Here is a 26,273-nt window from a genome sequence, read left to right on the forward strand (position 1 = left end):
GGCACAGCACACCCAGGGAGCACAAACCAGGGGGCTGCAGCAGTGCAGAGGGGCAAGAGGGGGGAATTAACATTTTTCTCAAGCTGAAGCTGTACATTTCAGGACCGTGTTTACTCTTCAACCGAAGAGGAGGGCAAACCTAACAATTCTATGATTCTATGAGAGACACATGATCTACATCTGATAACCACCCATTTCTCTTGCATTTTTATCAGGACTCCATCTGTGCCTGTTTGAGAGAAAAAGATATAGAATATATCCTGTCTAAAAGCATGATACTTCTATACATAAAAACATGAGCAGTTTAAGACTTGAAATTTTTTACAGCTATAAGAAGTGTAGGTGTCATTTTAATGTAGCTCTCCGTTTGGCTTTGGTGGTTTAATACTCCTATAATATAAAAGGAGTACAGCAGAAATAGTCACCCTCATTTCTTGCTTGATTGCTATATGGTATCTGCTAACCCTGCAGTGGCTAAGCACTCTTTACTTTGCCCAAAGATGCTCCAGAGCATGGAATTTGTTCCTTTTTAGCATGTCATTACTGACTCCTTTTGAAAAATAATTGCACTCTTACTTGACCCTCATGCAGAAAAGTGTTTCTAGCTCAACTGCTTTTCTTAGTCTGTATTTTCCTTTAACCCTTTGATGCTGAAACTGGCAGAGATCCAGGTTCTCAAAACAAGGTGCCTGTGCCAAGGTTATTTGTTCAGTTACTTTGAATGCAGGGAGACAATTGACTACAGTGCAAGGATTCCTTTAGATCAACAGCAGTACCATGTCCCAGACACCTCCCACCCCAGAGAACTGCAAGAGAACATCGACCCTTTTAATTTGATAAAAGGATTGAAAAGACGAAGCAAGCACCCCCAAAATGCAGAATGGTATCAAAACTAAAACTCTCAAATTTGAACACTTCTCTACAACCAACACAAATCATGTTGGAAAACACTTCACTACAGTCTGTGCTCTATCAATGGGCCCAGAGAAGACCATTTATGACAGAAAATAATATACCAATGAGATGTCTTATCCATTGGTAGGCCATTTTCACATTTTCAGTGCTTTAGATCACCAAGATTTTTGTGGTAGAAACCATATATGGTACACTGTGGTGAATCGACCAGAAAATGTGGCTTTAAGGAACACTGTACAAACACAGACTAGGGGATGGTATCTGGAATGTACCTAAACATGGCAAAAATGCACTGAAGGAAAGAGTAGAAATGAAAATCAGTCTGGAAGCGAATGTCTCTCAGCTGATCATAAACCCAGAATAAAAGGGAAGAAAAAGGACAGGTGAGTTGAAATTAAAAGTAGGTGTGAAAGTGCAAGTCAGGAGCAACACAGTTAAGGTACTTTGAGGGGGTGGTAGGAAGAGGGCTGAAATAGCCTACGCAAAGCAAACAGAAACCATCCACAACTCTAGAAAGGTCCAAAGAATAGCGCTTTGGCTGTTGCTACTGCTGTCCCAGCTGCTGGCTCCAGCAAGCTGCTACTTCCAACTTCTTTTGGGGAGGCCCTTGATTATGGAGGTTTCATCTCCAAAGACAGTACCAGAGACTACCAGGTGACCGTAAGTCATGGATTTTTGATGGTATAAATTGACTTATGCTGCTCATGTTCACAGCATCACAGGAAAATATGACAACTATGCATTTGTACCAGGTAATAGTTGTGCTTGGATTCTAAGTTTTGCTTACATTAGAGTGGCTTCAAGATTTTCTTTTTTTTCTTCTTTTTTTCTTTTTTTTTAAAACTAGGAATCTATTCAGTGGTCTGAATTTTCTGTTCCTCCTAAGTTCTTCTCGGCTTACACATTTAGGAAAGGGGCCAAAGATGGCCTTGTGCCATTGCTGGTCTGCTGGGCACTTGCTTAGCTTTCCACGTAAATCGCCCCTGGGCTGTCCTTGTTTGGGTTTAGCTACATCCTTCATCTTTGGTTGCAGAAGCCCCTGAGGAGCTGTTCCACTGCCAGGAATAACTCAGGAGTGCTCTCACCACCCCTGCCACCTCATGATCTCTCCTGTAGGCCCGGCACTCATCCCTCAGCCAAATCTTCCGGCAACAATGGGGCGGAGAAGGACCTTAAAACCCCTCTCGGTGATCTGCATACGGGTCGAGCAAAGGCACGGCAGGACCTCCGTGCGGGAAGAACCCAAGCAGGACGAGCTGGACACCAGAACCAGGCCAGCCCCCCGCCATGGCTCGGCCCCGCTCCCTGGAAATCCGGGTCAGTCACATCCACCTCTTCGACAGTTCGGCGGCTGCTTGGGAAGCGCTCCTTGAGCGCAGGTGGCGCGGCGGGTCCTCGCCGAGGGACGCTGAGGAGGGACAGCGGCGGCCGCTCTGTCCCGGGGTCGGGGAAGCTGCGGCTTACCGTGTGCAGACCCAGCCCCAACACTGAGGGCTGATCTCGCCCTCCCCTCCGCAGCCGCCCGTTGGACAGCGGACGCCTCGCCCACCACCCTTCTCGGGCACGGCCGCGCACCCTCCCCGACAGCGGACCGTGGGGGCGCCCCTTTCCCGCCTCCCCGGCTCCCTCCCGCCTCCGCCGCGCTCCCTCCTCCCCGCTCCCCCGCCCCCTCCCCCGGCAGCTCCCCGCTCGCTCCCTCCCGCCGCTCCCCGCTGCGCAGAGCGCCGCGCCGGCGGGGGCATGGAGAGCCAGCGCTGCTTCGCCAACCGCTTCGATGACTACCCGGGCAGCCCGGCGGCGGCGCCGGACAGGGAGGCGGCGGTGCCGTTGGTGACGGCCACCATCGAGCGCATCCTGCGGGAGCTGCCGCCCCTGGGCGGCCCCCGCGGCTGCCAGGGCGGGCTATACGGCGGCGTGGCCGGCGTGGCCTACATGCTCTACCACGTCGCGCAGTGCCCGCTCTTCGCGCCGTCGCGGGAGGCCTACCTGCGGGCGGCCCGCCGCGTCGTGGACGCCTGCCTGCTTTACCAGGAGGGCAACGGCGAGGCCGACGCCGACACCCGCGCCGCCTTTTTGCTGGGCGGCGCCGGGGTGTACGCGGTGGCGGCACTGGTCTACCGCGCCCTAGGGCTGCCCGACTTCGCCCGGCCGCTGGACAAGTTCCGAGAGCTGAGCGAGGTCTGCGCCCCGCTCTCCTTCCTCGAGTGCGGCTCCGACGAGCTCTTCGTCGGCCGTGCCGGATACCTGTGCGCCGCCCTGGTGCTGAAGCAGCGGCTAGGCATGGAGGTAAGGGCAGGGGCGGCGGGTCACCTCTGGGGAGACCGACGACGCTGTCGGGGCTGTCGACGGGACCCTTGGGAGCTGGCGGCAGCGCCCATCGGGCTGGGCCGCGATAGGTGGGGATGCACCGGTGCCGCGGCTGTCACCCTAAAAGAAAAGGAAGAAGCGGGAGAATCGCCTTTTCCAGCTTGCAGTTTTGGGGCAAACTTAAGAAAGAAGCCGGGGGTGGGGGAAGTCTTTGTCGAGTAACTGTCCGCAGCGCGCCTTCCTCAAAGTTAAAGATCTGTCTTTTGCAAGAGGGAGCGGAGGGCACAGAGCGTGCGGGGTGCGGCCCCGAACCAAGGGCAGGGCCCCGGAGAGAGGGCAGCATCTCGCTGCAGGTCGGTCCGCGGGCCCGCCGAGAGCATCAGCTGTTGGTTGCCAGGTGGTGAATTATTATTTCTAGAGCCACCTAAGACTTTTCAAGAATATTTTCGTAAAATGAAGTGGATAAAAAAGGGTATAGTATTGGGTGATGCGGAGTAAGGAACCTTACAGTAGCAAGTGGTGCTGTGCTGTAATTTGCAAGCAAGGAACCATATTTTAATAAGCACTTGATCTTAACTAACCTCAGCATACAGAAGCTGGCAGTCTCTTTGAAATGTGGCCATGTGTTTTGGCGCTTTTCATGAATGAGAACTGATTTTTCTCTAAGTGTGAGATGTGATTACTATGCAGTGCGGTGTTGGTTTCAGTAGCGGGACTTTACCCTAGGATATTGTCATTGTCAGTGCTGATAATTCAGAGCTTCTTCCACTGACCACTGCATAATAATTAACGCAACTGATTCTGTTTGCTGTGGTGTTTGTAACTGAGCGGTCAATGCAGTATCTGAGCAGGCATTTGTTAGATTTTTGTTCCTGTCGTCTTGTCAGGTCCAATCTGTGTTTCTGCTCTTAATCACTGATTTGCAAGTTCATATGCTTCTGGCTTGCTTTTCTCCTGGGAGAGGAAGGAACTATTACAAGTAAATAAATAATGTAAAAACAAGTGGCTCTGCCCCATTTGATACCAGTCACTGCAGTCAGAGTCCAAGGAAGTTCATTTAATGGAGGACTTGGGATACTCCAGGGTAACCAGAGAAGGCAAGAAGCATATTAACTTAGTTAAATGTTTTGATCTCTTTTAACAAAAATTCTTAACAGCACTAAGTATTTAAAGACGCATACCATACATGCTGTTTCTTTGTACAGGATTGTCTAACAATCATAACCATAAGAATGGTTATGTTATTTGTAACCATAATGTCACCAAACTTTTCTTTCTGACAGCGTTTTCTATCAGAGAAAAGTTTTGTAGACGCATCACAATCATACATGCAATGTCCAGCAGTGCCAGACTGAGGGGAATTCCTCACAGAAAAAAGTGATTTATTCCTGTGAGAAACAAACCTTCAGTTTTAGTTTAATTTGCATTGAGGGAGTGTGTCATGAACCCATGGCAGTGCTTATGATGGTATCATGACATACCAGCTGAATGTGGTGTCACCCTGTATTCTAATGCTTAATTTAATTCATTTGTCTTATGACATTGAGGGGAATTGCTGAACAGTTGGGAGTAGGTGCAATCACCTCTGACAGGCAGTGTGAAGAAGGGAAATGCTCTCCTCTCTGCCTGTTTGTTGAAATACTGTGCTTTACGCAGGTGTAAAGAGTTAAACATCCCTGAAAATGGGCACAGATATGCAACTTATTGTGGAATCCATTTAGCAAGAGGGTTAAGTGCAATCATAGAGGGGTTTATTTTGCCAATAAAACATGTTGTGTGCCCCCTTGCTGATGTTTTAGTCAGTAAGCTGCCATCCTTCCACAATAGTATTTTTTGGTCACCATATTGTAATTTTAAATGTATCATGCAAGAAATAAACCAGAGTAATCTAAACTGGTAAGTGTTAATAAACCCAACTTGAATTTTAACAAAAGTGAAAACTTCTGTGTAGAATATTTTGCTCCTTAAGGAGGAAAATTATAACGATTTTTAGTCTGTGCAAAATTGCAGTCCTTTAATAAATGTACCCATCCTAATATGTAATTGTTTCAATTAGTACATTGCCAGACCAGACCCTGCATCTTTATACAGATGAAGAAAGGGTTGCCCAGAGAGAGTGCATGTCATTTTTCACCCAAGGTCAAACGGTAAGCCAGGTACATCCCAGAATAGAAGCAATGTCTTGTGATTTGAACTGCTGGAAAATGCTACCTCCTGTAATTTGATTGTGCACAGTCTCACATGACTCACTGCAGCATGTTTTCTTGTTTCCCACATGCCTTTTTTTTGAGGATGCTGTGCAAACATTTCCATCACAAAGTAAAATCCATTCTTTACATTGAAATACAGCTGCTGCTGCTGCCTGTATAGTTAGTTTTCCCTCTGAAGAAGTCGAATGGTGACCTACATACAAGAAATTGCTTATCCTTGGAAGAAAGGGGGTTTTGAGCAAATTTTAAGATTTGTATTTTGGGTTTGGTTTTCATGTTTTCCAGGAAGGGAAGGAAGGAGACTGCTTTATTTCAGTAAACACCAAATTAGCTCAGTTCCTGTGCCCTGGTGCTTCAGTTTCTTGCTAAAGAGTCTCAGTGTTTCAAAGCTTCACATGTTCCTCAGAAAGTTAATGGACTGTACTGAAGGATCCAGTCTGTTGAATAACATTGACCTCATATGAAGAAGGAATTTGCATTCAGCTGGTTGTCAGAGTTTTTAGACTAATGCAGCATTTTTCCCTGATGAATTAATTGAGAGTTTTTGCATGAATAAGGATTACTTCAACAGTCAGAGCTTAACGGGATCTGACTTTCATGATGCACTATGCATTAGGAAAAATGTTTCTTTTCATCCTTTCTTTAATTTACATTACATTGCAGTCGCTGCTTCCCAGGCAGAGATGGATAAAATATTGTTTTGGCAGAAACAATGTGTCATTTGTGTAAGGTACATATAAATCAGGTGCGTGTACTTCAGCTGTCCCTAACTGCTGTGTTTCCGGTGTTCAGAGGAAATTTTTTTCTGTTCTGTCTTTGGGTGCCTCTTTTTCTTACAGTGTTCATTCATTATGTGTTCTTGGGGAAATCTGTCAGTCCTGCTTTTAATTCTCTTGTCTCAGTCTCAATTTGCTTATGAAAACAACAGGAAGACACCATTAAAATGGTGGTCCCTATCCCCCTGTTCAGATGGTATTTTACCCTTTCTTCATTTTTTTTCTCAGAGATGTTTCTGTCCCATTTCGTGGTTGATGGAGCATGGTGTGTCTCAGTAGTTGCACTTCCTTCTGGCAATGTAACTGTCAGATGGCAGAGGAAAAGGTACCGAAGTTCAAGTGGCTCCTTGCATCACCATCTGCTAAGATGTTAACACCTCTTAGCACAGCTCAGGTTTTCTTTAAGAACTGAATGAACCAATGGACTTGACTGCCACTAGGTCTGGGTTGCAAGCAGAAAAAAGAGTGACAGGTAGCAGTGTACCATGTAGGAAGCTGGGCAGTGTTTTACATGACGGTGTAATGCTGTGGTTTTATTAGAGACTGTAATTTTGAAGGACATTTGTGACGCCGTAAGAGACCCTTGCCTGCAGTTGCAGTGGTGACAAACTGAACCGGCACACTATGCCTGCCAAACAGCCAAGCCAGTTCCTTTGGGGGCTGAGCCCCTGGACTAAGTCTTGAGAGCCTGCAGAGACCTTGCATGATTTGCTGTGTATTTCCAAGGTTGTTCTCCCATTACTGGGATGGCAGAATTCTGATGCAGTTCTGTTACGGGGTGCCCAGAAAGGGCAGTGGTGTTTCTAGCAGAGCCTCTTTCTCTTGAAATACAAAAGACGGCAAATGGAGTTACCAACTTCACCCAGTACATGGAAAACAGAAATAGCACTGCTGTGCCATGTCTGGGATCTGGGTGCCACAGCAAGGGGAGCATGTGGCAGGACTGGCTTTAAAAGGCAGTGGAACAGAGTGATGGGACCTGACAGGTCTGGCTATTGTGTCTCCTAATATTCTGGGTGAGAAGGTATAAATGCTTGAAAATTACTTTCTTTCAGCTCTTCAGCTCTAGATGATATTACTTGTTCATTAGTCTTCCCTCCAGCTAATATTTAAAGAGTAGTGGGTTACTTCATTCTGCCTTTTTTTTCCAGTCTTGTAGAAAAAAATTCAGAAAGTGTGAAAGGAAGGTGCTTCCTGAATTCTGCCTAGAATATACTCTTTCTTGGCTTTTTTAAGTGGAATGTAAATGTATTACCGCTGAACATAATGTTTAGGAAAGACACTCGATAGACTGATCTTAGAAAGGGAGATTTGCAGAATACCCACAGAAGACATGCATTTCCAAGTGCTGTTGCACAAAGTCCCCATGTTGGGTTTTTTATCTCATCTCCTCCTGAAAGGGAAGGGTTGTCCTTTGAGGTTAGATTTCATCCCTTCTCTGTGCCTGTTAAAAATCCTTTCTCTCTGGGGAAGAATTGGCAAGTTTATCTGAAACATTGTGGTGTTTAAAATGTCAAATAATTGTGGTGCTAGCTGGAGCTGTACTAATTTCATTATTTCATTTTACACAGGCCACTACACAGCCAGGATGTAATTTTTTTTTGCCACAGAGGATTAAAATGAGAAAACTGTAAAGATAAAAAGCTTTTTGATCCTAGCCTGCCTCTTTTAAATGTACCTTTTTCTAGCCATGGTTTCCCAAACCACATGCAGATGGCTAGATTTCTCATTAATGTCCTGAAATTGATGAATTTAACTGGGGAGTTGAGAATAGAAGTTTTCTGAAGTAAACAGTAGAGCAGCTGGAATTATTTGCATCTAGATTTTTAAAGAAACTATTCTGAAATAGTTTGGGTCAACATTCTAGAATTTCTCTGCTTCCAGCAGGACAGCACAATTTTTATTTTAAACAGCCTTGAAGTTCAGAGATAAGGACATCTTGATAGCGGTCACCTGCATTCAGTTCAGCACAGCAGTGGACACTGAATATCCATTTGTGGAGTTAAAGCAGAAAATTTGGGGTGGACAATGCCGAATTTCAAGTGTATCATTTAACAGCCAATAAAAAAAGCACTGTAGTACAGACGTTTTGGTGTGGATTCTGCCAGGACTGGAGGTTTGATTGACATGTTTAGCTACATACATTATGTATTCTGTTGCAGCAGTACAGATTTCAGCTGCTTATAGCTGCAGAGTGGTATTAATCTGCCGTCATCTTCTGAAAAGATAGTTCTGTACAAAAGCAGTGTCATATCTCTGTACTGCTTTGTGCTGTTGGAAAAATGTTTGGCTATGCAGCATCATCTTTTAGCTGAAAAAGCACCCCAAGCAGTAATACTGATGTTATAATAGCAGTTTTTTACACAGATAAAAAGAAATGCATTTCACAGAATCGCAGAATCAACCGGGTTGGAGAAGACCTCAGAGATCATCCAGAGGCATCTCTTTTATCCAAAACAGATCTCTCTTTTCCCGTCCTTCTTCTAACGCCTTTCAATCTCACAGCCCAGAAGTTAACTCTTAAGCCTCGTCAGTTCAGTCATCTTCCTTATTTTCACCATAGGGAACTTTCAGTTTGTTCTTTAGAGCTTGTCAGTACTGCTTCTTAGCCCGCTAGAAGCGGAGGTGTTGAATTCCCTGTCTTTGTCCTCTGCAGAGCAGAGCTTGCTGCCTCTGGCTTGAAAATGAGAAGTGCCGAATAAAAGGTAGGATTGAGAACAAGGGCATTTTGTGGAAAAGGTGCTGAACAGTTCTTTGGGCCTCTGTGGTGTGTCTGGTGACTGAATCTCTGGAAGCATCCGGAGCTGTCAGCGTTTGAGGCAGGGAAGCAGGGGAGGTCTCCAGCAGAAAGGTGCTGTTCTTCACAGCATTATAGAATTGCAGAATGGTCTGGGTTGGAAGGGACCTCCAAAGATCATCTAGTTCAATCCTGTCTGCAGTAAGCAGGGACACCCTCAGCTAGATCAGGTTGCCCAGAACCCTATCAAGCTACACCTTGAATATGTCCAGAGCTGGGGCCTCAACCACCTCCCTGAGCCACCTGTTCAACTGTTCCACCACCCTCATGGTAAAGAACTTGTTCCTAGAAGAACTTGCGCCTTACCTGTGGTCAGTGTAGTGGCACAGCAGAAGAAGTTTCTTAAATGTGTTGTCTTAGGTGTTCAGATTTTTATATGTTATATATATGTCAAAGAACTTTACTATGAACCCGTGTTTCTCAGGTAGCTATACTTGACATTTATTTTTTCCTTCATGGTAAAGACTAATTAATAGTGAGTTTTTTGACATGGTTCTCACAAAGGGCAAAGAGGCACAGTTAACTCCACTAACTCACAGTTCACACCGCATGACATAGCAGAAAGAAAGAGTGCATGGGTAGAACATGCATATATGGTGGATTATGTGAAGGCAGAGAAATAGGCAGACTTGGGGAAAAATGATGCTTGACAGAGGCTGAGCAGGGAGGAGAAAGGAAAAGCCAATAAAAACATGATGAAAAAGGAAAAGAACAAGTTACTGGCAAAAATATAAAAATGGAAGCTGCAGGGGGGTGGCAGAAATCAAAGATGAAGGGGAAAAGGCAAGAAGTAATGTAGACTTTGAAGCAGGAGAGATTTAAAACTAACATGATGTTCTCTGGCAAACTGATGTTGATTTGATGGCTGATATACTCAATTTAGAAGAAGATAAAAGTTCAACAGAGGAGAAGAGACAAGGTGAAATGTGTTTTGGTGCAGGCAGGGGAGTAAACTACATTTTGCTGAGGAAAATGACTATTTCTGTCTGCTTGGGTTTTGGCAGTCTTCTGTCACTGTATTCTCTTTGCATAGGCTCATACACTTACAAAAATAGCTGACATTCAATGCTTACACATTCAGAGCACAACATTCTGTCTTACATTCCGTATTTTCTTTCTCTAAGGAATAACTGAGATAACAACTTGATGCCTGGAAGAAAACAGGGACCTTTCCATGAACATTGCCGGACTTCTTCCAGCACCAACATTTTCCTGTTACGCCTATGTAATACTCTAAATTGGTATGGAACCTAAATGGTAATGCTGTTAGTAAGCCTTACTTTGACACCAAGCTAAAAAGCCAGAAATGTGAAAGACTGACCTGCTCCTGAGAGGAAGAAAAGAGCACGAGGCTAACAACAATTACTAATGAAAGCATAACATCCTCAGCACCTTACAGCACTGAAATGAGGGGATAAAACTGAGTCTTAAGATTCTTTGTTGTCATTTAATGCACATTGTTAACACATTGGACTTGTACATAAATCGTAGCACAGCTATGCACCACAGCTATCAGGGCCCCAATACAGAAACCACGGTCTTCTTTCCTCTCTCCTCTGTTAAATCAATAGATCCTGCTTCTTCTGTTAATTCAGCTGGGCAGTCTTAAAAGCAACCTACCAGCCTACTGACAGGCTGTATAAAGGCTGCAGAGCAGTTTACTCAGCCAGTAAACCGCTATCTTCAGCCTCACCTCCAAGCAGTGGACAAACTCTGTAGAGAGGACCAGGGAGGCAATTAAAATGGGTAAGTCTCGTAGTCCTGCTCTCTTGCTGCCACTGTCATAGCGTGGCGTAAGGCATTTGCTATAAATGGAGCTTCTGTTTCTCATCCAGCTTCTCTATTCCACCCACTTAAAAAATAAATCAGAATTCAATATATGCAATCAGGTCACCATTTTTGATAAGACAGTCTGTCAAAATGCTTCTTTATGTCTGTCAGGCAGCTCTTTGACCATTGACAGGCATGAGATTAAGCACTGAGTGATGTTGTGTAACCTTCTGTCCATTCCATTACAACAGAGCTCAATGAAAACACACTGTCAAAAACAATTATTTCTTATCTATGTTGTAGGATTATTTTCAAGTGATGGTTAGAGAAGTGATTAATTTTTTCTAAGAGTAGCAAGGCAAAATAATTGAAATTGCTATTTCATTTTAATATAAAAGTATAATCAAGGAGTATCTTAATAGCAGTCCCAGGTGTTGCTGAGTCATTTGGTGTTTGTCAGCTTGGTATATTTTGATGTCTGAAAGCAGCACCACAAATCTATTTTTTCAGCATTCCTGAATGTCTCATTTTAATAGCTTAGTATATCTCTTGTTGAAGAACAGTGGATCATGAGTGAGATGGAACAATGTCAGATAGTGCTGAATGACCTGGGGGAAAATGTGGCAGATAAAGACACCTTATAGCTGTCCAAGGCATTTAATTATTTTGTGTGGCTAATCTTTTTCTTCCAAAGATTAATTCTATTCCCTCAGTGCTACAATGTTAACATGATTCAGGTTTGTAAATGTTGGGATGTACTGATCAGATTGAGATTTCAGTGTCAAGGAAATGGAAGCTGCCCTCAAAAGTGTGAGGGCCTGGGACTAGAAGCAGCACGGGACAAAGCAGCTCTCCACTGGTGGGTCAGTGCAGAATTGGAAAGTTGTGGTTATTGTATATTCCATATTGGCAGTGCTCTGCAGTTTGTGTGCTCAGTCCTGACAACCAAATGATATCCCTGACAGAATCAAAGAACTGGCTGGGACCTTGAGAGGTAATTTAGGCAGCCATCTACCCCCCAGGCAGGTGTACCTGTGTCTGTCTCATCCCTGGCAGCCTCTTTAACATGCTTTTCATATTCCCCAACGATGAAGGATCTGGTGTTTGCCTTGTCTGTCTGAGACACTTCCATTAGAATGTCTAGCCTAATGACTAATCTGAATCATGCTGTAATTTAAGTCTGATACTCCTTGTCCTGTCCATTGAGAAAGAATGAGAAATTCTATTCCTCTTTTCAGAATCTCTACATATATTTCAAGACTGCGGTGATTTATTTCCTTCTCTAAACAAACAATCCTAACCCTTCCCATCTTCCCATCTCTGTCATATTTTCTCCACCTGTAGTCATTCCCTAGGCACTCCAACAGACTCTTTCTAGCCTTTCCTGAAGAGTGCCAGAAGTTGGACACATGGTTCTGGCACAGGCCTTTCTAATTGAGCAGAGAGATAACTTTTGTGTTTCTTCCAGGTCTTGTTTCTATTTATACAGCTCAGTAAGGTGTTCGCATCTCACACCAGTGTGACACTGACTCATATCCAGCTCATGACCTGCTATTATCCAGCAGTCTTTTAATGGGCTGCTGCTACATTCATTAGGAAAAGCCTCTGAACAAGTGAAATAGGTAGGGGTCATGTAAAGACAGGGAATCGTTGAACTGCAGAGGCTGTGCTGTGATACACAAAATGAAAACCTTCAACTGAAGGAGCTTTGCTTCATTAATGTCAACTGGAGAATCTCATTTACTTTGTTCTGTGAATAAAACCAGGAACATGTTCTATGTTGCAATACCAGATGTGCCATTGTATATTGAGGGGACATCTGTGAAGTGGTGAGTTCCTTTGTGGAGGTATAGTTGGAACAATGTATTTGAGGGGATCTTTTTAAGTTATTCTGTCTCCATTGGAAATCAAGGAATAAGTGAAGTCTGAAGAAGTATCTGGAGATTAAATTCAGTCTGTTCTTGTGATTTACTTTTGTTGCTAATGTAAAGATAAAGCTTGGTGTTGACTCTGTAGATGTGTCATCTTTAGTAAGGGCCACTTCATATATTCTTTGATTCGCCAGCAGCATGAGTCAGTGTTAAATCTGTCCTTTTAGAGAAGTTTCTTAAAGCTTCGTCCAGAATCACCAAATGTTGGGTCTTGGTTTACCAGAACTGTCCTAACAAAAGCAGTGAAGTGTTAGTACAGGCAGGGATTGGAACCCTTGCCATAGATGTTCATAGGACTACGAGCATGGCATTCACACTAAGGTTCTTTATCTCTTTGTAAAGCTGCCTCCTGATCTCTAGGTATTTCTGCTAGCCATCTGTGAAATAGCTAATAATAATTAATTGATTTGGTTTTCTAAGGCTAAGCCAGTGATTAATTACACAGATTTACAGTTATAATAGCAGTGGACCCCAAGATATGCATCCTGCATGTAACTGTTTAAATCTGATCAGATGTAAGTTGGTCAAATAAGATGTTAGGGAAAATTCTTCAGAGCAGAACAGCAAAACAAACTTCTTTAGGCTCTTTAAATAAATATTGATCTGTTTGTTCTTGGTCTTGTTGAGATGAATCAATTATGAGCTTTCTTCTGTCAGGCTGCTGGTTTTGTACATACACATTTTTTGTTATGCCATCAGAAATACCTGCGAATAATGTTTACCTAACTTCTACATATCCAGAAGACAAAATGCCAACAGAGTTCTACTGTGAATGCATTTGTCCTGCTTTGATTTTGTTCTCTAAGCACTGTGGGACCTGCTCTAGGGTGAATGTGCTTTATCAGGGAGGTTGGACTAGATGATATCCAGAGGTCCATTTCAACCCCTACCATTGTGTGATTCTCTGGGACTGCTAGCTTATTTTGTTAAAAAAAATATCATCAAGTACATTTTTGAAAACACAGGTAAGCCAAGTCAAAACCAAGAGTTGAATCTCAAGATCTCTAGAGGAGTAAAATCCATAGCATCTGTCAACATAGTCACTTACATTGGGATTTGGCTCAGCCTTAGAATCAAAGCACAGCCAAAGGTGGAAGACATCTCTGATGATCTTTTGGTCCAGCCCACTGCTCAGAGCAGGGTCCACAAGGGCAGGCTGTACCCACTAGCTTTTGAATATCTATCTATGACCTCCCTGTACAACCTATTCCTGTTTGGCCACCCTCACAGTAAAAAAGGGTTTCTTTTTCTATTTAAGTAGAATTTTCTGTAACTGAGCACTGCTGATAAAAGCCTGGCTCCATCTTCTCTGCTGTCTCACATCGTATGTTTGTAGGCATTGATAAAACCTCCCCTGAGTCTTCCCTATGCTGAACAATTCCTGAGTTAATAATATACATAAAGCACCTGTGTAGGGCCAGAAGAATTAAATGTGGCTCCCATAAATTGCAGTCAAGCCTGCTCTGTTTGCCTCTTTCCCCCAAAGCAGGCCTACAATAGTATTCCACTTCCTCTGCCTTCCTCCAGTACCTTGGAGGGGCAAAGGATTGCAGTATTTTCCCCTACAGCTGCAAGCAGGGAATAGCCTGAACTTTTGGAAAGGTTGAAAAGAGCCATTCAGTGCCATGCTCTTCCACAGAGCCTTAAGCACAGGTTGCATCCCTCCTCGTCTATCTTTGCTGTGTTGAGGAGCAGCAAGGTCTTCACCCAGCAGCTAAGCATTAAGGTTGACAAAATTGTTCCTGGCTCTTGTTCAGGGTCTGAAGAGCTTTAGTGTAAAGATTTTTTAACAAAACCAAAGCAGTGTTAGAGCATGCTGCAGCCCAAGGGTTTCTCAGTGCCTTGCAGCCCTGCAGCACTGGACATCTGTTAGTTAAAATGTCTGGACAATCATTAAGAGGTGGCTCATGCCCCACAGTTAAAGGAGGACAAGAAATATCCTAAAAGTACCTGCACCCCTGAGCTATGGGAAAATTATTTCCTAAGCACCTATAATAATCAATAATCTCAGATTGCTGTGTGCCAGTGGACCCAGAGAGGGACTCTCTGTCACACATTGTATGTGAGGAGCCAAGGATGCACCAGGGGAAGAAGGTGAAACTATTTTCTGAAAGCCAAGTTACAAGCCAGGGGTGGTAAAATGTTCTTCTTGGTGTCTGCAGATAGCCAGGATGTCCTTCAAGCACAGGGACTGTGAAAGAGCTTCTTTGTTACTTGTTTGTGTGTGTGCGCGTTTGCTTGGTTGTTGTTTTTTCGGTTGCTTGGTTTTTGCTTGGTTGGTTGGGTTTTGCTTGGTTGGGGTTTTTGTTTACTTGGTTTTTGTTTGTTTTGGGTTGGGATTTTTTATGGGATATTTTTCAAATTTTTCAAGGTAGACATCAGAGGACTTCTGTGTGCTTCTGTGAAGCTACCTTATTCCAAGGGCATCAGAATATTAAGCACAGAGAATAAGTGGGAAAGGCACCTGGCAAAGAATTTTATATGTATGTAGTTAGACTTTCAACTTGGAAAACACGTCTTGTCATTCATACATCCAGAAATAGTTGGCTGGGCCCTTCTGTCTGACTTTGCACATAGCCTTCTGTAGGGCTGTAAAGAATGGCCATGTAAAGTAACAAATTCAGCAGAAGAGAGGCATGGCATTGAGTGCTCCTGGGGCAGGGACAACACAGTGTAAGCTGTATCATGAGGTGATAGTAATTCCTATCAGTTAATTATACAGCATTTTGAGATCTTTAAATGCAAAGTAATGGCTAAGTGCAATGAATATTTGTTTACTGATGGTGTTTTGTCCCATGGCTTTTCCTCCTCTTCCTCCTTCCTGTGTGAGGTTTGAACTCTTCCAGAGTAATCTGAACTGCACCCTCTCGCACAGCAGTCTCATTTTCCCAAACATGCTTAGTTTATACACAGTCACAGCAGAGAACATTTAGCACAAAGGGAAGATTGGTAACACTTCCTTAATTTTATTACACTACCAAATGGCAATATTCTTTTAAGTATGGATGGTGATCCTGTCACTTTGCAAGTAAGCTGCATTTTAAAAAGCACAGTATCCCACAATTGCTCAGATTAATCCCACAGCTCTGACTCTGCCCTTGAAATGTGGCAGTATTGAATTTTAAGTGACTGTCTGTATCTGAAGTATGACATGAATTGTATTTGTAGTTGTGGGCATATTTCCAGGCAGTGCTAATGGCGCTGTATGTCACTGGAAGCTCTTTTGTTACTTTCTCTTCAGAGCTGTCTTTGTCAATGTGCATAGGAGGATCTGGGACCCACATAGAGATCATCTGGATTTTTACTACATCAGACTGCTACCACATTCTAAGAGCTGGGTAAAATTCAGATGACTCAGAGGACTCAATCACCTTCATCTGGTTTTCCTGCATTATGTTGTCAGCATTCCTCATGTAGCTCAAGTTGATATTTCTATTCAGTAGCTTATTGGCATGGCACAAATTGCAAATCATCATGCAAAGTAAAAGTGGCGCGGTGCCACCGTAGAGTTCTCTAGAATTACCTTTGCTTGAAAGCAGTCCTGATGCTGCTTTAAAGTGACTAATTCATCCTTCTGCTAGCCTGTGAATGACGCTGTGGTGTGATTTACCTCATTTAACTAATTTTGCAGGTAGCCACATTGTTCCTCCGCAGCAAATATTTAGACTTCTAAATGTCACATGCCTCATAAATACCTGCGTAATGGAGCTGTGCATATGGAGCAGCGTGACTTAGGAGAATAAAGAAGTCTTGAGAGACAAACAAGATCACTTGTTGTAAATAACAGAATTATAAAATTAGTGGCTGGTGAAAGCATGTTAGCCAATACCCTGTTTACATTTGAATAGGGCTTTTGATGCTGTGTCAGAGATAATCATCCTTGAAAACTTCATTCATGCTGCCTTGCATGGGGACATTGTGGATTTGGAATTGGCTGGAGGACCACAAGCAAAGCTAATTGTGACTCCTAATAAAGGACTGATGTAGGAACCAGCCTTATTTATTATCTTCATTAATTATCTAGAAGAGGCAGCCCGTTGGCTAAGAATTGCTTTGGCTTTTAAATGGAGACAAGTGCCAAATAACATACACAGGCAGGAAGAAAGTATGAAAAAAAATAAAATGAAGAGAGATTAAAAAAAAAAAAGCTAAACCAAGGTTTATTTTTAGCAATACAAGGACTTGTATCTGGGGAAAATTATCTACAATTCTTATCCTTTGTGCTAGGAAGAAACTGCGATTCAAGTAAGCTGAACATGACAGAGCCTGAGTTCTGCATGTGCTCAGTTCACGTGTTAGCATATTGACTGCACACGTGCTGCACCACTCCTTGTCCATCTGGGTGGAATGTGGTAGCACATAAGAGCTCTCTGCTTACTTTAATGTAAATTGGTGCTAGGTTTCACTGCTTTTTTTTCTGCATGGGAATGAACAGCTAATATGAATGAAAAGACATAGCCAGTTCTGACAGAGGTTAACACAACATGGCTCAGTGAAAGCTTGGCCTGCCCACACAGCTGTTCCACCCAGCAGAGATATTGTGGATTTGCTCTCTATGATTCTTTTGGCCTTTCCACTGCCTAAAACACACTTTACAAGACCCGAAAGTCTTGCAGTCAAAACTTTACCCTGCTGGTGACTAAGGTTAGACATGCCTAAATGTTCAAGCCAGCCAGTTTATGCCCTTGAAGTCTTCCAGGCATCTTTTGATAGGCATGCAGATCCTGGCAGTGCTGTGTTGTGGGGCACATAAGCCGTGTCAGAATTCATATGGCAGCAGCTCCACTGCTCATCATCTGTGGAGTTCTGGTACAGATTTATATATATGCATGGTGTTTATACAGCTCCTTCCAGTTGCTTTCCTACAGCAATAGCAGTTTGCACTCCATCTAACCTGCTCTAACTCATATCTCTCCTTCCGCCAAAGGAGGTTGTAAAGCTGCAGCTAGGGAGCACATCCCACCTATTTCCTCTCCCTGTTGCAGCCATTTGTGCTTCTCACAGAGCCCCAGACAGGGTCTGGGCTGCTGCAGAGTAAAGTGAACTAAGCATCACTTCTTTTCCCACTACCAAGGACAGAATGTGTTGATCTCTTGTCACCCTTACAGGTTTTTCATGAAATTTGGCTCTGAACAAATAACAGTCCAAGTGAGGGTCATAATCTCTCTTTTTTTTTATATGCAATAGCTTTCAGATTTCATCACTAACCTGGTAATTCAAATTCATATCCCTTCTTTTTCTGACACAGTGCAATGATTTAAGCTGGTGCCTCTAAGACAAGTGTAATGATGGCTAGAGCAAGTCTCCATTATTGCAGCTCTGATTGAAATTACTTATAAAAACTACTCAAATGTTCTTCAGAGTAGGACCTGGAGAAAAGTGCCCCAAACTCCATTCTCTGAAGTCACTCTGTTTCTTTGTCACTGTGAGTGTAAATGTGGAAAGGAACTCTTCCTGCCCAGCAGAGAGACACTGACTGACGAAAAGCTTTGAGTAACCATTTCCAAACTGTGTTACATACAGCACAGCGTGGCAGTTGCCCAAACAGTTGAATGTTTCCTCTTGCTTGCAGTGAGGAGCACGGTTGTGTACAAACAAAATTTAATTCTTCAGGATTTGTTTCCAATGCTCCATCTGGTTTAATATCTTGTACCAGTACTGGATGATTCAGAGTAGCTGCATGAATGTCTGTGGAAGATAATTATGAAATGTGTTGACTGTAACATCCCTAACCTTCATTTCTAAGGACTGGCTTTATGCTCAGAAACACAAGAGTTAACCTTCCTTTGAGATATCATAGGCTGAGTTCTAGGAGTTGACTGCATGACTTGGCTTTGCAACATCTGTCAGGAATGAAAGTTCTTACATTGTAATATTTGATGAGTTGAAAGGTGATAAAATATTTAAACAACACAGGTCTGAAGAATTGTAATTTAATTTAGTCGGAGTGGTGAGGCACTTCTTGGCAGTTCATCCAAAAATATTCTTCAAAAGAATAATTCAGTTAAATAGTTCAGTTACAAAATCCACAGTGCAAGTGAACTCATCAGACATAAATTCCTTAGCTTACTTGAGTCTTAGGTCAGCAGAGAGATATTTTGTCTTTAAGCATACTGCTTTTCTTTTTTTTTCCCCCTACAAGATAAAATAACTTTTTGTGCTCTTTATTCCATTTAAATAACTCCTGTCCAGAAAATAAATGTTAGGATCTTCTCAGGTTCATTTCTTAGGATAATCATGGAATGGTTTGGGTTGGAAGAGACCTCCGAGGATCATCTAGCCCAACCCCACTGAAGTGAGCAGGCACATCCTCCACTAGATCAGGTTGCACAGGGCCTGGTCAAGCCTGACCTTGAGTATCTCCAAGGATGTGGCCTCAATTACGTGGCTGGGCAACCTGTTCCAGTGTTTCACTACCCCCATGGTAGAGAACTTGTTTGTAACATCCAACCTAAATCTACTCTTCTCTCATTTGAAACCATTGCCTCTTGACCTATTCACTCTTGACCTAACGTTTTAGTGGGAAGACTCTAACACTGGCAGCAGCCATGTTCTCTTTCTTGAACCTTAGTTTGAAATAGATGAAGAAAATTATTTTTTGCTTTTCTGTGCTTCTGTAATTCACCTGTGCAAGTTTAGCACAAGTGACAAGCTATAAAGCTTTTTGTGGCTAGTTTTCCAAATGCTACTTTCTGTAGCAGAATTCTTGACATTCAGTACTGGTTCTGAGTTGGGAGCAAAATATTTGGGGTTTGGGTAAAGGAGTATGAATTGGATGCTGTCCTTGAGCCTCTCCTCTCAGATACTCTCCTTCTTCATTGGGTTTTTTTGTTCTGACACTTCTGTCATGAGGCTTTGAGGAGGCATAGCTGATGTCTTATTTAGTTTGCTAAGCCTGTGAATGGACTATGTTCACTTGTATAGAGAGAGGACTCATGATACAAGCATCAGAGGTAGATTGGGAATTGCTGCATGTGGATGGTAATGATGAAAGATGAGGAGCTCAGTGTCTCTAATATGTTGGTGGACAAGTTATCCATGGGTTAGTAATGTGCCCTTGTGGCCAAGAGGGCCAATGGGATCCTGGGGTGCATTAAGAGGAGTGTGTCCAGCAGATCAAGGGAGGTTCTCCTTCCCCTCTACTCTGCCCTAGTGAGGCCTCACCTCCATCCAGTTCTGGGCTCCGCAGTTCAAGAGGGACAGGGATCTACTTGAGAGAGTCCAATGGGGGGGCTACAAAGATGATTAAGGGACTAGAGCACTTGCCTTATGAGGAAAGGCTAAGAGCCCTGGGGTTTTTTAGTTTGGAGGAAACTGGGAGGGGATCTAATGTATATGAATATCTGAGGACTGGGTGTCAAGAAGGAAGGGACAGCCTCTTCTCACTTGTGTCCTGTGATAGGACAAGGAGCGATGGATGTAAACTACAGCACAGGAAGTTCCACCTCAACATGATGAAGAACTTATTCACTGTAAGGGTTACAGAGTGCTGAAACAGGCTGCCCAGAGAGGTTGTGGAGTCTCCTTCTCTGAAGACTATCAAGACCTGTCTGGATGTGTTCCTGTGTGACCTGCACTAGCTTCTATGGTCCTGCTTTGGCAGGGGGGTTGGACTTGATGATATTTGGAGGTCCCTTCCAAGCCCTAACATCCTGTGACCTGTGAAGGCTGCTTAGTAATGTGTAGAATGAAGTCTCTGTCTTCCTCTGTTTCCAATGTATTTGGTATATTGTGTGAGTTGCAGCCATATGAACAGTGCTAAACAAAACACTGAGGAAGCCAAACCTAGGAGGAGCAAATAAATGATAACACTCAACAATGCATTCCATAAGTAAGTGTGGAATTGCATACATTATAATACCTGAGCAGTTGTAGTCCTGGCAGAAGAAATTTCCCCGTAGAAAACAATGTAGTCTGGACGTGTTCTGTAATTAGTGCTGCATCCATGAACCATAACCTAGCATAACAGCTTTGAAAAGCATTTAGAGATGGAAGACAGTGTATTGCCCAGCTCCTCTCAGGAAGCAGTCTTCTCGAGAATATCTGTTGACATGAAGTAAAACTCATCCAGGACTTCCAGGGAGAACTACAAAGCTTATAAGTGCAGCTTTGCTCAGTAGTGTACACAACTGTGAAAAGGTGATGAAGAAGCCCAAATATTTTTGAGTGTAAGCCATGCACTCCACAGTGGTGCAGAGCAATGAATGAGACTGCATCTCCTACTCTCTTCCCTCCAAAATGAAAAGGAGAGCAGGATTAATCCTTGAAGACTTAGGTGTTTGCTCAGCTGTGTCTGTTATGTTTCTCAACTCAGCATCCACAAGCAAGGTCAGCATTTCAGTCTGCCATGCTCTTGTAGTCTCAATCTTTAAAGGCCACCTCAGACAAAATTATTATTGGTCTCAACAGACTATAAGAAAGCCCTCATGGGATTACTGACAAGACATGGAATAATAAGCATTTACAAGAATAACTACATGTCATAGAAACTGTATAGTTTATTGACCTGGCTACTAAGGCTCATGTAAGGACTCTATTTCTCTGGTTTTATATCTACATTAGACAAATTACACCAATTGGTAAATCTTCAATATTTTTTACATAATACTTGCCAGGAGTGACACCACCCAAGTGAAGACTTATTTGGGTCAATGAGGACTTTGATATTAGCAGTATGAATGATCTAGTAGGTGAAATTACTTTGGAAAATTGCAAAAAACAAATAGTGCATGAGACTGAAATATCTCTTTTCCATCACTCTGAATGATTAAGATGATGGCATTACTTAAGATTAATTGAACTATGAACATCCTTAGAGATACTGTCAAGGAACTAGCAATCAATCTTTCTCTGTACCCATCCTACACCTGTTATTTATTGTATTGCATAGTTGCTTTCAGTGTAAGCTTTTAGTTTTGTCTTTTTTGGGTGATCTCACATCAATGGCATAATGACTGTTGTTGAATCAAACGAAACTTTAATGTCACCTATACAATTGCAGCATGAAAATGATACTTTAAATAAGCTGGAAATAGATAAAAGGGTGTGCAACCATATAGGTTCTGTGCAGTAATGTGATCAGAGAGATGTCTCAGTGAAGGCTGCAGTAGAAGCACATGTAATCATCCAAATGCTGTAATACAAACTGCTGGCTGTTTTCTCCAGACCAGTACCTGACTTCAGACAGAGCTACTTAGCATAGCCTATGGGCCCAGGAGCTCTGTCAGTCTTCTATCTCTATCTCCCTCTCACTTTATCCCTTCCCTCAATCCCAGGACCAGTTATGCCAACTTGTCTCTGTTTCCTGGCACCTTTTAGAATACATAGAATACACCAGGTTGGAAGAGACCTTCAAGATCATCGCGTCCAACCCATCAACCAATCCAACACCACCTAAACAACTAACCCATGGCACCAAGCACCCCATCAAGTCTCCTCCTGAACACCTTCAATGATGGTGACTCCACCACCTCCCTGGGCAGCCCATTCCAATGGGCAATCACTCTCTCTGTGTAAAGCTTCTTCCTAACATCCAGCCTAAACCTCCCCTGGCGCAGCCTGAGACTGTGTCCTCTAATGTAGAACCTAGCTAGACCTTCCTATGCCAGACAAGAAATATGAGAGCTATCCAGCCATTGAGCACATAGTCTCTACTAGAAGAGCAGTAAGCTTTTATCAAGGCAGGTGTATGATGTAATACACAGTGATATTCTGCCTTTGTCTTTCTTAGCCAGACATCAGGCTGAAGTAACTCAGTTTCCCATGGAGAACTTAGACAAATTTTCTCTGAGCTTGCAATTTTGATATGAACCAGAGATGTCCTCATTTCCTCTTACCCTTTGCAACTTTCCAGTGCCTGATACCACTTCTGTATTTAGTGGCAACTTCAAAATTATGTCTTCATGAACTTGGCAGCAGTACAATTCATAATCTTAAGAGACTCTACCATGAACATCTCTCTTCACACATTGATACTTCTCTGTATACATTACATTACATCCACATATACAAACACATTGCATTACGTCCACTTCCTTCTGGAGACCTTCAATAGATCTTGAAATATGTCTTATCAACTTACTTCAGCTTCTGGGTACAGTTGCTCTGTTAATTTGTAGAACTTTAAGCTTAGGTCAGCTTCCCTGTGAAAAATACTAGCCTTTACTAACTGACTCAACATCAAGTTCTGCCATGTCATGTTTACCTGCAGTTGTGTACACTGATAAATTCATCTTTCCAAGGAGCTGTCTGCCTAAAGCCCCAGTAGATCCCAGAGTTTGGACTAAAGGCACTGTCAAGGTTACTGCAATGTTTGGGGAGTCTTTCTCTTCAATGTTACAAAGGTTTTGTCTTGTGCAATGGTATTAGCATGAAACCTGTTTCCCTGGAAGAATGGATAGTACCTGGTATGCTTTTGCATGCATCGACCAGTTCAACCACTGGGTCAGCTTTATTACCATAAGAAATGTCTGCCTGAGAGGTGAGGGCATGGATTCACTATTGATGAACCAGGTGTCCCACTCTCAAGATTAAGTAAGGTAATCCAAAGTACACTGGCAGAGCAGATGTTCCTTGCTTAGTAATGTGAAAAAAAGGACTGGGATCCTGGGGCAGCACAACTACAACACACTGGGCTGGCTGTTAATGAAACAAGGATACCAGATGCCCAGCTTGGAAGATTATCATCATAATGCAGAATTGTCAGGAACACACATCTAGAGTGAAGAAGGATAGATCTCTCATCAGGAAATGGCAGCTCCATGCTGCTGTTTTGGCATAAACCAACAGGATTTGGTATTTTTTGTCTGAGATAAACAGTCAGAGGATTTCCCAGTGAAGAAAAGTCTACATGGCAAATCTTCCTTCTAGCTGTTTGGGGAGCATAAATGGAAAGGAAGCAGTACTGGTGCAGCATTAATCTCTGATTCATTTGCAGTTGTCATAAACTGCTCTGATGTCTGGTGGAGGAGTGATTGACCCATACAAGCTCCGAACAGGGATTTGGATTGTGAAAGATGATCACTGATACATCCCTTTTCACCAGTTCCCAGGGGCTGTGCCCCCAGAGTGGTTCAGCTGTGCACTTTCAGGTGGGTGAATAACAAATAATAAAGAAGAAGAAGAAGAAGGAAAAAAGAAGATTGTTGCTTGTTTGTTGGAAAAAGTTGGGGCAGAATTCTGTAATGTAGAAAAAAATCTCCAGTGATGGAAGCTTAGCTCTCTGTGTTAACTCTTACCCTCTCCCAGGCAGAAGAGAGCATGCACTGGGGTGCAGACAGATAGCCTTTGAAAGCTGTAACACAGGAGTGCATCCCAGGAGACCTCCATTCTTCTGTAATTGGGCTTGTCCTCATGAGCAATTCCCTGCTGACTTTCCTGTGAACTAGCCATGTGCAGCTGAACATGGCATCTAAGCTTTCAAGAGACAGACTGGTACCTCTTCAGTCATGTTGGTTATTTGAACTGCTTTGCTCTTAGATGTACAGGATAGAATACAGAATTAACCAGGTTGGAAAAGACCTTTGAGATACCAAGTCCAACCTATCACCCAACACCATCTAATCAACTAAACCATGGCACTAAGTGCCTCATCCAGCCTCTTTTTTAAAAGAAACACCTCCAGTGATGGCGACTCCACCACCTCCCTGGGCAGCCAATTCCAATGGCCAATCACTCTTTCTGGGAAGAATTCCTTCCTAACATCCAGCCTAAACCTCCCCTGGTGCAGCTTGAGACTGTGTCCTCTTGTTCTTTCACTGGTTGCTTGAGAGAAGAGACCAACCCCAGCCTGTCTACAACCACCCTTCAGGTAGCTGTAGATGGCAATAAGGTCTCCCTCGAGCCTCCTCCTTGTTCCTTGTCATTTTCCTGCCTCAGTTCTCCAGCAGGAGAGAATGGGGGGCTGTGCTTTCTGACTTTATTCAAGTAAAGAGACTTTAAGTAAAAACGTCATTCAAGTAAAGAGAGTGACAAGAACTTCCTGTTTCTTTCCTAAGACCCAGAACATCCACTACATTAGAACTACATAGCTGTATCCAGCCAGACTGATGCAGCTGCATGAGAGATCTTGGGGGCTTGTCATTAACCTGGTGGATGGGAAAATAGATAGGGAAGAGGAACGGAGTGTAACCAGAGAATTTCATGTTTTCCTTCTCTCTTCATTGACCCAGGATAGGGGGAGTTTGAAGAAAGGCTGATTGCTGGGTTTGCCTTGAAACTGTCCAGCATCTGAGACACAAGGAATAGACGGGCTCACTGCACTTGACCAGCTGTGTAGCAGCCAGCCTCCTAGCTACAGTAACAGTTGTGCTCCATCCTTTTCTGCAATACTTAGTTTTTAGCCATGTCTGAAATTTTCCCCTTCTGAAGGACGGATTTAAGAGGAGAACTTGATGGGCTTAGTGCCACACAGTCATAGAAAGTGAGACCTGTGGAAATGCTGTACTCTGTTAGTAATAGCAAAAGTTGTCATCTTTACCAGTCGTCTGTTTCATCAGGAATAAGTGCCTTGAGTTTCTGAGTGGACCCATGATTAGCAACACATGGAAACAAGATAGGACTTACATTGCTGTTTACACTCTAAGGCAAAGAGCAAGCCTCAGCCCCCTCCAAATTTACATGTTAAAAACAAGCAATACCAGTGGGATACATAGGGAAGTCTGGTTTACTCAAGATTACAGTCAAATACCATTTTCCAGTGAACTGACACAATCATACTCGTAGTTGTGCTGAATCTCCACACACTGTCGTGTGGTTGGTTAGAAAGAGAAATCTGGGAAAGTATGCTGTCTAGAGTGTTCTATTTACAGTGCTGTTACATCATGAAACATCCTGCAATGGCAATGGTATCAATAATACTTCAGGAACTAATCTGATGCCTTAAACCAAGTTTCAGGATATTTTAATTTACTTACTTATTTATTAAAGAAGGATGCACTTACTGCTTGTAAGGAAAGCAGACAGCTGTTCACATGGAGCTGGCTTTCTCAGCTGCAGGAGAAGTATATTAAAGGTGAATAACACTAGGCTCTTTCAAAACCCACCTGGACTCATTCCTGTGCAACTTGTTCAAGGCATACTGTGTTAGAAGAGGCATTGGACTAGGTGGTCTCCAGAGGTCCCTTTCAACCTCTGCAATTCTGTGATAGCAGGAGGCAGACCTCTCTGTTTTTCTACCTTCTATGCTTTTTGTGTCTCCAGGTGTTAGCATCATCTGAGAGAAGAAAATACTGGCCATGACATAGCATGGAAAGATCTCTGAACAACTCTAGCCCTTGTCTTTAGTAGAAAAAGATCACACTTAAGGAATGAACTTAAACATCACATAGTGCAGTAAGTTATCATTAAATTACCAAATTGACTCCAACATCTTTCTGATTGAGTCAGCTGTCCTGCTGTTCAGGACATCTGTTTTAACAGCATTTTTGAGTATTATTAACTAATTCACAAGCTCCCTCTGCTGGACTTTCAGCGTAGGACACTAATGGCAAAGCTTCTCTTGGGTTACTTGTAGACTGACCCATTTTTTTCAGCTCATATTTGACACTCTACAGCATCAGAAAAAGTA

General features: G+C 43.1%; 1 protein-coding gene across 1 annotated transcript in view; it reads left to right on the top strand.

Moving 5' to 3' along the window:
• The first annotated feature begins 2,422 nt into the window (after positions 1-2,422).
• LANCL3 (LanC like family member 3) overlaps positions 2,423-26,273 on the top strand; it is a 34,717-nt gene continuing 10,866 nt past the window's right edge. The window contains exon 1 of the mRNA XM_054165920.1: positions 2,423-3,201. Coding sequence (XP_054021895.1) covers positions 2,656-3,201 — 546 coding nt within the window. The 5' untranslated portion in view covers positions 2,423-2,655. The remainder of the gene's footprint in view (positions 3,202-26,273) is intronic.

Source organism: Dryobates pubescens, chromosome 12, assembly GCF_014839835.1.
Source record: "Dryobates pubescens isolate bDryPub1 chromosome 12, bDryPub1.pri, whole genome shotgun sequence".
NCBI lineage: Eukaryota > Metazoa > Chordata > Aves > Piciformes > Picidae > Dryobates > Dryobates pubescens.